Source organism: Uncinocarpus reesii, genomic scaffold, assembly GCF_000003515.1.
Source record: "Uncinocarpus reesii 1704 scaffold_2 genomic scaffold, whole genome shotgun sequence".
NCBI lineage: Eukaryota > Fungi > Ascomycota > Eurotiomycetes > Onygenales > Onygenaceae > Uncinocarpus > Uncinocarpus reesii.
Window position 1 is genome coordinate 125728 of NW_003052499.1, and position 17033 is coordinate 142760.

A 17033-nucleotide genomic window follows, 5' to 3' on the forward strand; every position below is an offset into this window, starting at 1 on the left:
TTCTGCGCCCGCACGGGCACCTGAGGAATACGAAGAAGTCACAAGGGAACAGCAGTCAGCAACGAAAGGGACTTCAGGATGCGGGGCCAATGAAAAAGAAAACCGGGGAGATCAGGATGGAGATGGACGAGTATAAAAAAGCGACGTACTATTAGCAGAAGCATGATGGGGTAGCGGCGCCGGGGACATCATCATGGCTCCACCCATGCCGGCCTGTGGTGGAACAGCACCGACGACACGCGGGAAGGGATGTTGCGGTTGCTGCTGTTGGTGGATCTGGGGCGGGATGGGCTCTTGGGGATACAGGCCAGGATTCTGGTAAAAGGGCATTGACTGGGCGGGCTGTGGGACGATATGCTGCGGTTGCTGGTGCTGGAGCGGGAGATGCTGCGGTTGCTGCTGTTGTTGCTGATGGATGGGGTGGTAGGGGGAATTGGAGGCCACCGGAGGCTGCTGCAGAAAGGCCTGCTGGTACGGGAGGGGCGGTTGGTTCATCGTTGAGGGTTGCGATCGAGTCGACTCTGGCCCGACGATACGATCTCGACGACGACGACTCGGCGGTTGCGATGCGTGTGGTCTGGAGAAAGGCAGATGGGCGAGTGGCTTGTCCGGGAACCTTGTCGTTCAAGGATCTCCAGCATCCGAGCACCACGACTCGGCTGGGAGCTGGGTTGAGTCTCGGAGACAATGCCGACGGTGGCCAGTGTCTTCTGCAGCAAGATGTCTTTGCAGGCGGCTGCCAGGTGGTTCGTCTTGACTTCTCACTCGAAGCCTTTCCATCGCGTCGATTGCAGGAGAACAACGACCTGAAAAATTCATGCTGGAGGTACGGCGCCCGTAATTACAGGCATATTTCTTAGGTAATCGCGGGCTCCGCGGCTGTGATTGGCCGCAGCGGTGTATTGAGTACAAGCCTGCGTATTCCGCCGACATCTCGCCAGCATCGCTTCTCAACAGCACGCGGAACAGCCCGTCAACTCGAGTCCTGGATTGATTCCAGAGCTGGCCGGCAGCAATGAACAGTTCTGTGCTCCTCTCATGGGGCCGGGATTCTACGGCTGACACACCTCAACACGATTGGCATCGTGAGGTGCAGTAGTGCCAATCCACAATTGCTGGGCAGCCGTCGTCGATCAACGAATGGATGCATCTCGAGTGCAGCGCAAAACACACCGGAACCCTGTCACTGCTGTCAGAGACCAGCCGTCTGCCTGCGATCACGACTCGGCTCGCCCGAAAGAGAATGGCTGGTTCTCATAGCCGCGTCTGAGACATGAGACCTGTGAGCTGATGCGCACAATTAAAAGGGCGGTCCAGCTCCCGCCGCTGCTTCCATCTTTTCTCCCTCCTTTTATATTACTCCCTCTCTTCGTTGTCTCCCTGCATCGACGCCAATAATTTGCTCTATTCTGGTTGACCTGGTGCTGGGTTTGTTTTGTTTGTTATACCTAATTATCTAATCCGCTTACATAAGGGCCTTGGCGGCGGGGAAGAACCAAGTCTCCGGCCAGCCCCACTAAGCCCGATCCGGATCTGCGGACGAGCATCCATTCCACGACGACGGCGACAAGCAACAACACTCACGCCAACAGCGATGAACTGAGCACGACAGTCTCGAGACACTTTGCTTTCCATCACGAACCCGTGCAATGCTGGTCTTGCAAGCCTGAGCAGTCCCCCCTGAACGCCGGTGTGGACCTTGTGCTTCCCGTGCGATGTGAGCAGATCCATGCATCATGATGACTTGAACCCCACAGTCGTGAATCATGGCCGAGCAACCTTCAGGGTAAGCTTCTCTCTCTCGAGACCCAGGGGCCTACGCATGCTGGGATGAAAGGCTCGACAGAGCCACGGACTATATCTTTCGTCCGGGACCGGCTGACACTTTAAACAGGCCTAAACGCGCCCTGTCGTCCATCTCCCCCAAACCGGTTGAGCCTTCCTCTCTTGCAAAGCCGTCTACAACGCCATCTCCGCTGCCAAACCCGACCAAGCCGGCAAAAGGCCCAAGTACAAGAAGAGCGTTGAGCTGTCTGCCATGTCGGCGCCACAAGCTCAAATGCGACCGTCATGTCCCTTGCTATTCGTGCACGCGCTATCGCCGGGAGGACCTTTGCCGCAAACATCCCGCACCATCCTCCCTTCTCGAAGGAGTACGTGGCGGCCCGAAGGCTCAAACCCCCGCGATTGCCGCCGTTTCCGATAACTCCGCTGCCTCCGCAACCTCCCAAATCGCATCGTACTCTCATGCCACACAAATTTCAGCACCAGCACCGTTCCCGCGCCCTGAAACGTTCCCGAATACATCTTCGGCGGCGGGTTTGGATGCCATTCCACCTGCCTCACTTTCCGTGGCGACCACCCTATCCCTACGAAACCCCGTTGGCCAGTACAGCGATACAGTCCAGAGATTAGCCGGCACTTCAATTCTCCCCCGGAGCCTTCCCTTTCTTCTTTCCACTGGCCAGACGTCTGCTCGCCAAGCTGAAGTGGCTTTGTTTTGGAAGACCCAATTGGTCTCGTTTCTGCCTAGCAAGTATCAATGTGATCTGCTAGTCATGTATTTCCTTGAGCACATCAACTGGGTTTATCATTTCCTACACCCTCCGTCATTTCAAGACGAATACGCAGCGTTCTGGAACACCAGGGTTCAGGATGTAAACTTGATTTGGCTATCTTTTCTTTATGCCATCATGGCCAGTAGTGCCGTCTTTCTCCCATTTGATGCCGCGGAGAAGGCCGGATTTCCTCGCTCGAAACTCCGCAATAAATCCCATGAATGGTACTCCGCCTCTCGACAAGCTCTCCATGCCGGCGGCTTTGAATCACGGCCGAGCATGACTCAGCTGTTAACGTTCTTAGCTCATCAACTATATTGGCTAGCCACCAAAGACGTCGAAGCGTTGAACTCGTTCTGTCTCACCTTCCTGAGTCGAATTAAGTTCCCTTGCTAACCAGATTTGTAGCGCCCTTGGCCAAGCTGTCAGAAATGCACAGGCTCTAGGCCTTGACAGAGATGTCCCCGGTAAAAACTGTCTAGAAACGGAAATGCGACGGCGTACCTGGTGGGAGCTTTTCAGCTGCGACGTGTATGTGATGATAGGTGCCTTCTCCCATGTGTTGAAGCGTATTGACCTTCTTTTCCAGATTTCAATCAATGTGTCTCGGCAGAGCTCCGTTAATAACTGGTACAAGTCCAGAAAAAGTTCCCTTCCCTAGTCACTGCAACGATGACGATATAACCGAAACAAGCGTCTCTCCTAAATCAATGAGTGAGCCCACAGAAGCCACTGGCAACATTATTCGTGCCAAATTCTTCCTCATATTTCGAAGACTATATGACAATGATGGCGACCTCAACTCCTATGAACATGTCAAATCCGTTGATGATGAGATTGCAGACCTCACCTCAAAATTTCCGTGGTATTATCGAACGGGAACTAACGGAGAATGTGTTGATCTCCCGGAGCATCTCGAGTTCATCGCCTGGCAACGTCATATGCTCAACAGTTGTATTTGTATGCAGCGCATTCGCATGAACAGACCATTCATCCACACTCGGACAGGAACATCTTGGGACGTTTGCGCCAAATCTGCCAATGACCTTCTGGCCGCATATAGGCAACTTCGCAACCGCAACGTCGAAGAATTTCGCCGATCCCAAAAGTTTCTCATCCAAGGATACCAAACATTTTCTGCGGCGGTCTCCCTAGCCGGTTTCTTGCTTGTCGAGCGCTCGTTTCCGGCGGACCATATACGGAAAGATATTGAGATGGTGATTGCCGACCTCGCCTATACTGATGACAATATCTCGATTGCAGTAGACGGCAGAAAGGTCCTCATTAAGATGCTGGAAATGCATGACCGCCGTGACCTTAGCGTACCCTTGGATCCTGAGGCGCTGGTTTCTGAGATATCGTCAGTTTTTGGAGGTGAACAGTCGACGAGAAAATACCTCAAGCGATGTGATATCGGCTACGTATTAAACGACGACCCTACCACTGCTGGAACAACGTCTATGGCAGCTCCAGCAAGGACAGCCGAACATGGTGGTAATGAACACACCATCCTTTCCATCCCTCCGCATCCTGGGATGGCTGATATGGTATCCATGGCTCCGATACCCGATTATGTCAGCTCGTTTTACAACTTAAACACACCGCTCGACTTCGGATCGGATGACAACATTATACAGTCGTTGGACTGGGGGTTCATAATACCACCAAATATGATATATCCGCCGCAGTGAACATTCACCCCGTACGTATATTAACTATAAGCAGCTCCTTCTCCGTTCGATATTACAGCTTCTGCAGCCGCAGTGTATGATAGGTGACCCATTGGACGTAGTTTTACACTCTCCCAGGGTCGAATCAGTATATCGTCTGTTATGTATATTCCCAGGCATTAACATTAGATCGGTCGCTCTTTCCAGCTTCTAGTGACGGCTACCCGTTCAAAAGTTTTCCTTTGCCGGCCATCATGACTACCGATTGCTTCGATAGAAACGAGCCGGGCCCAACTGCGTTGATTACTTGTTATCTTTCTTGGATCTGCCGCGACTCAATCAACTTCGCCTGTTGCACCTACTCACTGTCCAACTCGGTAGATTGCTTCAGCAGGCATCAGGCTTGAATATATGAGACTTGGTGATGCCGCTCCGTCAACCAGGTGTCCTTCTCGCCTTGACCTCCTCGATCCACTTCCTACTCTTCCCTACGGGGACAACATTGATTTTGACCAACCCGTCCACGATTTCTACTTTTCCTCCGCTCTCATTCAACACGCCCAACAGACTCACCTTCTTCCCAACCCGAATCAACCCGCCATTTATTGTCTCCATGAAGCAATCTACCGTGTCAACATCATATTCTCCTTCGTTATCCCAAGGTAGCGGGAAAATGTACTCCAAATGGTCGCGTAAACACTGTGTCTCGTCAAATTGCTTTATGAAATCACTCTGCGCGTGCATGGGATATAGCAGCACACATGGCAGGACGAGCGTGCTCGTTGGGGATAATGGGTCTGGTGAGAGATGCATCGTCGCGTCCTCCAAATCTGGTGGCTGTTTTGTCTCGCGGACCTTAATCCCCCTGGCGCGCAGGGCTGTGGTTAATGTGAGTTTGATGCGTTGCGCCCGCTCGGTTTCGGCAAGCTTTTTGGCGGCGAGAGCATCGAGGATGGCTTTACGAGCGGAGATTTGCTGGGTAGTCAGGAGGAGGGACCTGTTCGTGGGGTCAAGAGCAAGGCCGCGATCGGCCGCATCTTGAGCCTCGGGGATTTTATCAAGTGCGAGGAGGGCGCGGGCCGAGCGATAGTAGGCCTTTACGTTTTGGGGGTTAAGCTTTAACGTTGCTGCGCAGTCGAGGATACAGGAGCGATAATTCCCTGTATACAAGGGTGCCAGTTAGCCGGTTTTCCAGTGGTTGTATAGGATGGATAGTAACGGTCAGGATTACAAAAGTCGTTTCGTCGCAACCAAGTTCAGCGGGACTAGACAGCTCACACTCACTCATTTCCAAATTACATAGAGCCCTGTTCACCAACACTTTCTCCTCCGTATCCCTGATCCTCCTCTTATCCCCCTCCACATCTACACTCTCCTCCCACTTTCCCTCCTCCACATCCCTTATCGTCGCCAACGACTTCCCATAAAACTCCCGCGCGTCGCTCCACTTCTTCTCCCGGGCCAGTTCATTCCCCGTCTCGCGAAACCCCTCCGCAACCTCTGCGCGCGTACCCTCGTGCTGCAGGGCCCGAATGGCCTCGAGGAAGACATTTTCCTCGCCGGCGCTGTCCTGCTGTGCCTGATCGATGTCGGTCATGAAGAGCGGGGTTTGGTTGAGAAGGGAGAAGAGCTCGGTGCTGGTATGGGACTTTACGGAGGCGATGTTCGGCGGGAGGGCGGGAGCGGTGGAGGTGGTCGGGTCATTGTTCGGGGCGGTAGAGGGCTTGATGCCGAAGGGGGTTTCGGGGGGAGGAGGTGTAGGATCGTTGAGATTAAGGGACTCATCGAAGTCGTCGGGTAGCTCTTCGATGCGCGCCATGGTTGCGGTTATGGCGTTGCTGCAGCTGAGCTCATTGCTTGTTGATGCGGTCTCTGATTCCCCGCGCAGAAATTATATGGAAGCAAACAGAGCAAACACCTAGCCAGCATCGGATTAGTCAGCATCACCTCCTCGTCTGATTTCTCTGACCGCAAACCAAGAGGCTGATATCACCAACGCAACAACATGGCGCTGGGTGTCTGGAGCTATGCTGGCCATGGCAGGCTGTGGGCTTCACGTATCCATCGCGATTGGCTAAACTCCATCCGACGAAGCTGCGCTGCTCGTACCGGAGGCTTTCCTTCTTTTGTCTTCATCTCCCCATCCTCCACTGCATGATTCTGGGTTCATCGCCCTGACTTCTTTCAACATGGCTCCCTTTGAATGTCTATCCGTGGAACTTCTGGGGTATATCTGCGACTACGTTGCATCTGGCTACAAGCCCAGTGTGTATGATTTTTCGCTCGTGAGCAAACGATGCCTTGTCGCGTCCCATGCACATCGGTTGCGAACGATTCGTCTTAGCGACTGCGAGAAACTGAGTGAAGATCTGGACCGCTGGAATCACATTTTGCAAGAAAGTTCAGGTTTTGGATGTGTTCGCCAACTCGAAATTGGCCCGAGAGCGGATTTGGTGCGAGAGGGCGATGAGAAATTCAGCGTCCATGACAACAACCTTGACTTTGGCGGGCAGTGCCATAGTCCAGTCATCTCCAAGCGAGACGATGAGTGGAAGCCCGAGCCCTTGGCTCGCTTCTTAATCCAACTTCCAGCGCTCAGGGACATAGTCTATCGCTCTGACTACCAGTTCTCACCCTTCTTGCTTGACACTTTACACCGGTCTCTGCCCCGCTGCAGGCTGCACTTTCTGAGTTTTCACCTCTGCAGTCTTATTCAGCATAGAGACCGGCTTCAAGATGTAGATCCCCACGAGTACGCCATTGCGACGTCCCCATCCCTGCATTGCATTACTTTGACGCATTATCCATTCAATACCGATGGCTTGTTGAACTACAATGATGTGGCCTTGAGGAAAATTGTCGCAGGGTTGGCTCCGAACCTCAAGCGGGTGCAGCTGTTCTCCGTTCATCCTGGATCTAGCCCGCAGTATGTCAACGCTTTTAGGATGGGAAGGCCCAAATGGCCCGGATTTTTCCAGGGCCACCCTTCCCAGGCCACGGACATTGGAAACCTAGAGGTTTTGGACCTTCGATTTGGTATCTTGGACCTTGAAGACTGGGCGAGGTACACTGCACTTTCATCATTGCATGTGTTGAAAACAAACTGTGAAATCAGGTCGTTAGATATGCTGAGATGGGCAAGCGGTTGTAAATTCACCTCACTCAAAGTTCTTGAATTGAACTTGACGAGTATTCATGAAGTTCAAAATGAATTTATGGATGCAACGGCAAGCATCTTTCTCGAGAGTCTACTTCCCCTCGAATCACTGGGCTTAACAGGTTTCTTTGGTCACGAAACGTTTCAGGTCATCTTGAATCACCATAGCTCACTGTATAAAATCCGGCTCTTGCCTCACCGAGACACGGCGTTTGAACCGTTTGTCCTAACCGCTGGAAGGATTGGAGAACTGATGAAACGCTGTCCACTTTTGAAGGAGGCGACACTACTTGTCCCACGCACACAAGGCGATACGGAGGAAGTCAACATATATAGGATGCTTGGTTCTATTGCCCGTCTAACAAATATCACGCTGCACCTTGACTCTTCCGATTACAGTGATCCAAGGCTCCATAACCGTTTCAGTGTGCCGCTCGAATATGACCCGGATTTACAGGCTATGGTCCATCCGGAAGAAATAAAGTCCCAAGCACGAAGAGCACTGATCAATGCCGCAGTCGATGAACCCCTTGCCCGTTCCATATACCAGGAAATCATTCAAGCTCAAGCCCAACACGGAAAACCCGTTCTTCAGCGGCTGAAACTACAAGTTATCGGAGACGGCGATTTTGGAGGTGGAGTCACTGACGGAGACCTGATCGAAATTTTAAACGTGATTAGCTGCAATTGGGAGTTTATCAAGAACCCATCTCAAAGAGATGACCGCGATGACGATGTTGTTGTGAAAAAACTCAGCCCGAGAAACAGTGAGAGAGCCGATATGCTTTATGATCCATGGGAAAACACAGGGCGTAAAATGAGCTTCTATCAGCAAATATTTCGAAAAATTTGGCCTGAGAGGACAAACCACTGGACGAACGATTGGCATAGCCTTCCGCTCGTGTTGGGTTGATCTCTGCTGCAGTTTGCTTTAGGGATTGTTCTAGGATCATTGCAACATAGGATGTTGCTTGTCCAATTATGCTCGCATCAACAAGTGCCCACACATCCCCAGTGCGTAGCTCTTTGACGCTCGCAGCTGCTATGCAGACATGTTCAATAGCATTTTTGAAGGAATCTAGCGCCCCAAGCCTGAAATGCAGAGAATGCAGATGTTGGTGCCATTGACCTTTCTTCAGACTATTTCCTATCATAATTTGGTTATATCTGAAGTTTAGCTTGCGAAGGGAGCTCTAACTGTGCATCTTAAAAGGATATCCTCACCATCAATACAGAGAGACAAAGACCAAGTTGAAGGGTCGCACAACCACCCATTCAGAATACACAGTCAAACTACAATTCAGACCCTGGAGTGTTTGCGGGCCCATGGTTTCCTTAGGAATCCAGTTCTGCAATGGAGAGAAATCATCTTTACTGTCCTGCCATTCATATCCAGTTGCCGAACTGCAACAAAGTAGGTAGGCTCTCTATGGCAGCAGTGGGAAAACCAATAATCATGCCATCAATCTTTTGTCCGCTTCACAATGACATGCAGGTAACCATCTGAAGCGCTTGGGTGACGAACAATGGGAATTGATAAAGTACTCAGGCGGCGTCAATTTCCCGTTGAACAGAGCACTACCATGGCTGCTGCTTGCTTGAAATTAGGGCATTGTCTGATTTTTGACAGCCTATTCCCCATCACAATCCCAAGATGCAGCTTAGACATCTTATCTCTGCAATGACTTAAAAGCGATGAGCTCAGCCAGAGCCAGATGCATTATTGAATTCGATCACACCCACCAAAAATAAAAAGCTGGCTGTATGATTTTGCTCTAAGCACATTGCAGTCTTCCATCTACAAACACTTACTCATTCCCAAACTCCAAGATCATGGCCGAGGTCAACGCGGATGATTGCTCACTTGGGGGTCTGCCGTTCGGCCCTCCAACCGGTGGCGCCATCTCCCTCACCGGCCTAGAAAACCTCTCCTCCAGTGAAAAATCCGCTCGCATTGCCGCCGTGGTCAGCGACATTTACGCTTCTATAATTTTCATCTCGCGACACGTGAAAGCCGGTACCTTGACCAAACACCACTGCAAGCCGCTTTACAATTTCATGGACAACATCATCACAACGGAGCGGAAGCAGAAGCGCAAAGTGGTGCGGGAGCTGAGGAGGCAGGATGGACGGATGGAGAGGATGGCAAGCCGCCATCAGAGGGATGTCGAGAAGCTGTTGGGGTTAGCGAGGAGTGCAATTATGCATTTGCGGCGGAGCATGGAGAGGCTGCAGATGGAGTTGGATGAGTTGAAGGGGAAGCGAAGGATTGACCTTGGGGATATCGAGAAAAGACTGCCTGTGAAGATGGCTGATGAGACTGGTCCGGTCGGCACGGATGAGTTGAAGAACGGGGCTGAGGAGGTGGCATGCCCGGGAGACAAACAAGTTGAGGATGAATGTCGAGTACGGTCTCCCCTGAATCCTGATGTTTCGGAGACGGCGTAATGAGGAATGGGTTTCGCATATGGAAAAAGCTCTCTTTTTCAATGCATGCGGTCTTTTAAAACTGGAAAGTCAACCAACATTTGATGATATCCGCTAATTACCTGTACTTCTTTCATTCTTCCTATGCCCTCCACATGTGAGCATGAGCTTGGATACTTGTGTCTGTGATACAGCTGCAAAACAACTGGGACATCTCACTGGCCAAGTGTAGATATTTTCTATCTCGCTAGCAGCGTATAGCAGGCACAACGCGCATTAGAAGATCAACGGTTCGTAAGTTCGGTGTGACGTTATTTTTATTGTTTTTCCAGGAGGGTTCGAGAGGGTGTGCATGTTCCTTAGTTATATGTACTTTAGCCAGAATACTTTTCTCGACGCGCCTTTGGGCCGTTTCGTGTTCAAAGGCTCAGCTTCAACAAAAGAGAGATAGGTCAGTCATCTTCCCAGGTTCTTTCCTCAATAGATGGTGGCACGATCGACTGTAAAGGAGGAAAAACTTGATGGATTCCCAGGCCGGAGCGAGAACAATCCATCATAGGCCGATATCAAAGCATTGACTTGACGGAGTTATCGATGTTGTGGTCTGATGAAATCACCTTCAGGCCGAGGCTTCGAGACCGAAGCCTGTTATTAATTAGCCTTTTCAAGCCAGCCGCATCGAATCCAAAAGAGCCAGTTGCTAGATTTTCTTCGAGGGTATCTCTAATCCCATAGACTATGGAGATATCTTGTAAACCAATAATTCAAAAGAATAATTATCATCAAACTGGTAGATATTCAGCTGTCAAAGTTGCCAGCCGAGCAAATCTGTTTGGTTTATGACCTAAGCAACCGAATTTCGGTACTAAAGCAAAGTTCGGGCAGCCGGAGGATATTTTGCAGGACAGGGTTTGGTTCTAGAGGTTTCTCTGGGATCTGATAAGATGACGATGAGCCTCGGTCCAAACGCTCCGTGCTCAGCGAGGATGACGCGACGGTGGATCTTCAGTTTTCGTCCAGAGCTTCCTCAAGCAAGCATCATGTGAATTTTGCCATCAAGTTGAAGAAGAATGGAAGAGACGCCTCCTATTCATTAATGCTCCCTCTTTTTGTTTCTGCTAAATTCTCATATGTTAATTCCACGATATAACTAGATTTTATTGTTAATCTTCAACTTGTTTTCTCCATTTCTTTCTGTCGGCCACTCAGAATATTCACCAAAAGTCTTTGATATTAAATCGACAGTATGAGTAAGCCAGGCGATTTCGAAGCCGTCCGGAAGGACATCATTGCCCAGATGAAACAGCCAGGCTACGACGACGGCAGTGCTGGCCCCGTCTTCGTCCGTCTTGCCTGGTAAGTTCCTTTTTGTACCCCTCCAACCACGACTTGTTTCTCACAGTCCCTTGTCCATAGGCACTCGTCCGGCACATATGACAAAGAAACCGACACCGGAGGTTCCAATGGTGCAGGTATGAGATATGAGAAAGAAGGCGGCGACCCAGCAAACGCAGGCCTCCAATTTGGCCGAGCATTCCTCGAACCCGTGAAGAAGGCACACCCTTGGATCACATACTCCGATCTCTGGACGCTCGCCGGCATTGTGGCGATCAAGGAGATGGGCGGCCCTGAGATCCAGTGGAAGCCCGGACGTACCGATTTCGTAGACGACTCTAAGCTCCCGCCACGCGGACGCCTGCCAGACGCGACACAAGGACAAGACCATCTCCGTCGCATCTTCTACCGCATGGGCTTCAACGACCAAGAGATCGTCGCTCTCTCGGGCGCACACAATCTTGGCCGCACGCACGCCGACCGTAGCGGCTTCAACGGGCCCTGGGTCAACAATCCCATCCGCTTCTCAAACCAGTATTTCAAACTCCTCAAGAACTTGGAATGGAAGCCGACGACGCTGTCCAACGGAGTCAAACAGTTCACATACGTCGACCCAGACGTTCCCGAGGACGAGAAGGAGGAGCCGCTGATGATGCTTCCGACGGATATGTGTTTGCTCTCGGATCCCGAGTTCGCCAAATGGGTGGATCGATATGCAGATGACAAGGAGCTGTTTTTCGACCATTTCGCCCGTGCATTTGCCAAGTTGCTGGAGCTGGGGGATTCAGCGAGACGCCAGTGGAAGGATTACCAACACAGATAACAAGAAGGGTGGATACATCTCTGCTCCGAAGAAGAGCGACGTCCCTACGGGCCGCCCAGGAGCTCAAAGAGGAATGTTTCCAGCAAATGGAGACCTCTTCTTTGGGGGATTTTGCGTTTTTGGCGAGGGGTCCATCCTTGTTTCCCGTTTGGGGGGGGGGGGGGGGGGGGGTGTGGTGTTTATAAAAAGATATCCAGCTTTAAATGCTTGTGTACATTAGCAGCGATAGAATCAGGAATAGACAAAATCCATTTATTGATGAGAGAGGAGAGAAAGAAGAAGAAGAAGAGGAAGAAGAAGAGAGATCATGGCGGTGATAAATAGCGGTGATCTGCAGCCGGACTCAGGGGCCAGATGCGGGGTAAGCAACGGAGCATGACCATCCGCCATCGATATATCGAATGTACAGTCTAATTATTTCTAGATTTAGGGAAGGTCAAAGCCAACTATCCACTGAGATATTAGACAAATGCGAAGAAAAGTTGTCTATATGGCAAAAGATCAAATACAGAAGAAAGGAAAAAAGACAAGCGAAATGGCAGCTTCAGCTTTTCAGACGAAGCATTGCTTCGACCTCTTCGAAAGCCCATGGCCATCCTCTGTGCTCTGCTGCCTCTTTCGCTTCTCGCCAGTATCACCATCGGGATCGCTGTCGATAGCAGGGATGCTGGGAACGCCCGGCTCGCTCGCGAATGCGTCTGGTCGGGCCTGTGCCTGACCAGTCGCCTGGGAAACTCTGGGCTCTTGCAGATGATCCGGATGCTCCCCGTACCCCTGCAGGATGTTTCCAAAGGCGTTTAAAGTCGGAGTCATTGCAGCTGTGCCGATGTTTGGTGCGGTCGCTGGCAGAGTCAGGTTTGGCAGCTCAGCGCTCGCAGCATCAAAGTCGAATGCCCAGGCCCCGGCATCATCAATCTCGGTGGCAGTTCCTGGTCGGCGAATTGAGATAGGCAGATTTGCTAGTCCAATAGGTAATTGAGGATTCGAATTGTGGTCTACTTCAGTTCCAGCTGTGGTTCCGGCGGCACAGAGGTGATCAAGATACGAATGGGACACACCTGGCTTCTCTACTGTCAAGCATTCTTCGAGAACGGTCGCCCAAGACCCTGAACCTCGACTCCTATGCGGTAATAAATTGGTATTTGCGTCTCTTATGCTATCAGAACTCGTCGTCATCGTTGACGCGGAAGGGCCCGTGTTCCACGAAGTAGAAAATATAGAATCGGAAAGGATTTCTCTATCCGTAAACGGCACACATGCAGAGCCTGTCACTGGCGGGAGCTCCGGGACATTAGAGCAGGTGTCCGAGCAGTGTGCATGCCAGCCTGTTGATGCTCGCACCCCAGAACCCCCTTCAAGACTAGCTTGCTGTAGATTTTGTCTGGCTTGAGCATCTTCTCGGCTTTCATATCCATGGTTGGGCGGCGCAGCCACGAAGTCCGATTTGTTCCCGCTCCTGCTTGGCTGCCGTTGGTGACTCGCTGGAATACCCTGCTGGCTGTATTTCGACCTCCGTCGTTGAACTAGCGGTTGTTGTGTTATTTCTGCAGTGCGCGATTGGAGTCGGACTGCCGACTGATTCAGGGACTGGACCCGGGCCTCTGGTACCCCAGAATAATGCTGCGGTCGCCTGGGTTCATTGCTTGATGGGAATTGGTTGAAGGATTGTGCGATTGATGCTCTCCGTCGATCTATCGTCTGGCCTTTGGCATTTGGGTCTTGGGGATACGGCGCCCATCCCCGGTGATACTGAAGAATAAGTCGACCGCTATTAGCACATTCTTGCATAATTTGCACGGCTCGATGAGCAGCACTCAACACATCTTGCTCAGGGTTCACCACCTTCTCGTAAAAAAGCACCGGTGGAGCGCCTCCTACCCACCAAGTAGGCGGTATCCGTTCAGAGCCTGTGGCATGTAAGCCCCCGATGATGGCACCGGAAAGTTGAGTCCCATCGTAAAACCGGAGAGCCCCATCGTCCGCTTCACCTCGCCCGTTGTCGTTCCAGTAAACGCGAAAGTGGTATTCCTGGCCAATAAGAACGCAATATATCCCTCCCAGCCAGCGATAGGTTGCTTGATGCTGGGAGCCGTCATGGCTTGTATATTCAAAAGTAATATTCTGCAAACTATGGGACTGCAGTACTGTTCGTTGATCGGGCCGAACAGCTAGACGCCAGGGCAGTTGGCTGAATCGCTTTTCCACGTAGTTCGTGTCGCTGGATCCGCATTTTGTGCAGTTGAACCGTTGAGGGCATTGAAAGAACCGGTAAAATAACTCAGCGACACCGACTCCCGCCATGTCACCCTCCTGAAAGTCTGGAGCTATCAAATTCACTGTTTGATCCGCACTACTTGTTGGAGCAACCCGTTGACAAGGGCATGGATAGAGGTGCTCGTTATATCGAACGTGAAACTGGCTGAAAGATTCCGTGCACGCAGCCCACACATTCGACGGGATCATTGAAAGACCTTTATCGCTAAAGCAATTGGCAACTACCTCTTGAAACTGGTCGCGCTGGTTGGCGCTCTCGGCTTCAGAAAGAATATCCCAGTTAACATTCGACGCATCAATAAAGGCGTTTTCCAGAGCTGTGAGGCGATAAGCCCAATCCACCTCATCTCCACGGTCGGCAATGGTCGTACCAGCATCTAATAGTTTGCCGACCACGATTGCGCAATCTACAGCACTTGTATCATGTCTCGACACTGGACCACGCCCATGATAAGGGTATCGAACACCATCCGGGTCAAAGCTGAAAATAGGTATTTTCCCCGTAATTATCGCCTGAATATGAGATATCGTAGACTCTGTCCTAGAGGTATTCAGTGCAAGATGGACGTTGGAGGTTGCGACGAGATTTCGCACTGGCTCGGTACTGGGAGGTGCATCTCGATGGCGATGAAGCTTCCTGTACGGGAAGCTCATGATGGTCCTTTCCACGGCCTCAAATACTTCGCTTGATCTGGATGGCAATTGCTTGGACCTTTGTTCCGTCACTGATCGAGCAGACGCAGAGGATGCGGTTTGGTTTCGGCTTGGCGTCGATTGCGCGATACTTGACACGGGCCGGTAGGGAGGACTAGTGTTCGGATTATGAGGTAGCAAATTATGCACTGAGGACTGTTGGATGTCGCTGTTTGGCCTTAGCAGTATTCTTGAGTGACCATGTTCAAACATCCGGTTCTGGTCGGGTATGGGACCAGAATGAAACTCCATTTGCCTTGGCTGCGGGATATTGGGGCCACCATGAGAAAAAGCAGGATAACCTGGCTGTCTCAGTAGCCCAATGGGCCCATGCGTGAACGCTCCAGGTTGGAGACCGTGTGGAATCATCAACTGCGGTTGATGATGTGTGGCCGATGGTTGAAGGTATATTGACTCCCCTGGGATTCCATTTGGATAGTTTCTGCTGATTTGTAAAGCATTATAACTTCTGCGCAGTAGCCGGGGTCCGGCGTCACAGTTCCGGGATATGAATTCATGCCACGTCGGCCGAAGATTAGGTGACTGGTTGAATATAATCCTCTTCAACACCTGCAACAGCCTCTCTTTCGTCCGTCGCTCTCCAATGACAACGTAGATCCCCCACGTGTGATGCTTCACTAGCTTTTTGAATGTTCTGAGATCGAGTGCCCTATTTCTCAGGTGAGTCTTGTCTGGGATATCATAGAGTTCCCATTCCTCCGGTGGAGGTTGTAAGCAGTTGTAATCAAAGTCTGGATAATTCTCATTGACTTCGGATGGGGGATCATCTGATGACATGTTCCAAAAAGCAAGTCTCACAAAAGAAATAAGCTCTGGGCCGCCAAGATTGGAGGTCGAGCAAGGGAACAAGACTGAAAAGAGTAGTGGAGCGGGCGATCTGCACCAAAAGTATAATACTCAAATCAATGCAAAGCCCAAGAAGATTTACAATCAAATGTGTGAGAAGGTTCCTCAGAGTAAGCCCAGTCCGGAGGGTGGGGAGATCGTCAAATAGTTCAAGAAATAGGAAACTGAAGGCCATTGTTGGGTAACACTCCTCAACAATGGGCAGGATGCAACAATGTCGGGGTATAAAGGCCAAATTTCCCCGTAAAGACATCGATGTAATGCAAGAACAAAGACGGATGTCAAGCGGAAGACACACTTGAAGGCCCATTGCGTGGGGATTGATCTTGAGAGACACTGTTAAAGGGTCCGTCAAGGGCGGTTTGGGAGAAAAAGGCCGTGGAAATTAACGGCTTATGTCGAAGAAGATACTCCGTATAATTATAATTTCTCCTGGAGGTAGGTCCATATCAATTCCCGTGCTCTCATGCACTTCTGAAGTTTGTATGTACGCGACATACATGCCCTTGGAGGGGGGAGCCAGGGGGGAGCCGGAGTAAATCCACCCGCAAACGAAAAATCTAGAAGCCCCGTATAAAAGCAAGCTATCGCCCAGAGATTAAATTTTGCAGGTTCTTATATTCCTCAGTGTTGATGTTGATGCAGCGAAAAGTGAAGTTGAAGTTGAAATAGCCAAGACTTCAAAAGTTAAGCAAATGACTAAGCAGACCTAAGCTCACTTAAGGTACAGACATCCCTGAGTTGGCGGCCACGTTTTCATTCTCATCTCTCCAGAACGATAAGCCATACCCTATCCAACCGTTGAGGCGGATTGACTAGCAAACGGCATGGGTTTTACCGGTCTTTCCTTGGAGCGAGTGGTCTTCGTCCTTGTATTGAGGATGGTTATGAGTCGCCTTGCCCGAGTTTGTAACGTGGCGGCGGATGTGCCTACAGCTGTTAGGAAACCTTTGCAGGACCGAGAAGGGAGAAGGGGCCATACTCTTGATACTTCAGCACCGTTTTCTTGTCCATATCGTCGAGCTGCTGCAATGCCATCTTGATATCGGTCAACAAGGTCTCGCATCGGCTTTTGCTAAAGTCTTCGCGGACGACAATCCTCATGAGTTTCAGTTTCTCGCTATGGGGCGCCATGGTGTATGCCGGCACAACCCAGCCACGTTCACGCAACTGATGAGCGAGGGCAAACTCGGGGTACATAAATTCGTCATCATTAGGGAGAGGCGAAG

At 50.9% G+C, this 17033-nt stretch overlaps 8 protein-coding genes across 8 annotated transcripts; 5 read left to right on the forward strand and 3 right to left on the reverse strand.

Moving 5' to 3' along the window:
* Positions 1 to 193: 193 nt before the first annotated feature.
* On the forward strand, positions 194 to 860 carry UREG_03008 (uncharacterized protein; the record flags this gene model as incomplete). The annotated part of the gene is made up of 2 exons (XM_002543446.1): positions 194 to 318; positions 428 to 860. The coding sequence occupies 2 exons, from the start codon at positions 194 to 196 to the stop codon at positions 858 to 860; spliced, it is 558 nt and encodes a 185-aa protein (XP_002543492.1).
* A 906-nt stretch (positions 861 to 1766) lies between these two features.
* UREG_03009 (uncharacterized protein) lies at positions 1767 to 2954 on the forward strand (the record flags this gene model as incomplete). The annotated part of the gene is made up of 2 exons (XM_002543447.1): positions 1767 to 1786; positions 1895 to 2954. 2 exons carry the CDS (start codon positions 1767 to 1769, stop codon positions 2952 to 2954), a joined length of 1080 nt encoding a protein of 359 aa, XP_002543493.1.
* A 755-nt stretch (positions 2955 to 3709) lies between these two features.
* UREG_03010 (uncharacterized protein) lies at positions 3710 to 4113 on the reverse strand (the record flags this gene model as incomplete). The annotated part of the gene is made up of 2 exons (XM_002543448.1): positions 3710 to 3901; positions 4066 to 4113. The coding sequence occupies 2 exons, from the start codon at positions 4111 to 4113 to the stop codon at positions 3710 to 3712; spliced, it is 240 nt and encodes a 79-aa protein (XP_002543494.1).
* A 550-nt stretch (positions 4114 to 4663) lies between these two features.
* On the reverse strand, positions 4664 to 5825 carry UREG_03011 (TPR-domain-containing protein; the record flags this gene model as incomplete). Its single annotated transcript, XM_002543449.1, has 2 exons — positions 4664 to 5388; positions 5513 to 5825. The coding sequence occupies 2 exons, from the start codon at positions 5823 to 5825 to the stop codon at positions 4664 to 4666; spliced, it is 1038 nt and encodes a 345-aa protein (XP_002543495.1).
* A 592-nt stretch (positions 5826 to 6417) lies between these two features.
* UREG_03012 (uncharacterized protein) lies at positions 6418 to 8298 on the forward strand (the record flags this gene model as incomplete). The annotated part of the gene is made up of 2 exons (XM_002543450.1): positions 6418 to 6497; positions 6573 to 8298. 2 exons carry the CDS (start codon positions 6418 to 6420, stop codon positions 8296 to 8298), a joined length of 1806 nt encoding a protein of 601 aa, XP_002543496.1.
* Positions 8299 to 9218: 920 nt separating this feature from the next.
* UREG_03013 (uncharacterized protein) lies at positions 9219 to 9833 on the forward strand (the record flags this gene model as incomplete). Its single annotated transcript, XM_002543451.1, has 1 exon — positions 9219 to 9833. One exon carries the CDS (start codon positions 9219 to 9221, stop codon positions 9831 to 9833), a length of 615 nt encoding a protein of 204 aa, XP_002543497.1.
* A 1225-nt stretch (positions 9834 to 11058) lies between these two features.
* Positions 11059 to 11970, forward strand: UREG_03014 (cytochrome c peroxidase; the record flags this gene model as incomplete). The annotated part of the gene is made up of 2 exons (XM_002543452.1): positions 11059 to 11168; positions 11229 to 11970. The coding sequence occupies 2 exons, from the start codon at positions 11059 to 11061 to the stop codon at positions 11968 to 11970; spliced, it is 852 nt and encodes a 283-aa protein (XP_002543498.1).
* Positions 11971 to 12522: 552 nt separating this feature from the next.
* Positions 12523 to 15735, reverse strand: UREG_03015 (uncharacterized protein; the record flags this gene model as incomplete). Its single annotated transcript, XM_002543453.1, has 1 exon — positions 12523 to 15735. The coding sequence occupies one exon, from the start codon at positions 15733 to 15735 to the stop codon at positions 12523 to 12525; it is 3213 nt and encodes a 1070-aa protein (XP_002543499.1).
* Between the last annotated feature and the right edge of the window lie 1298 nt (positions 15736 to 17033).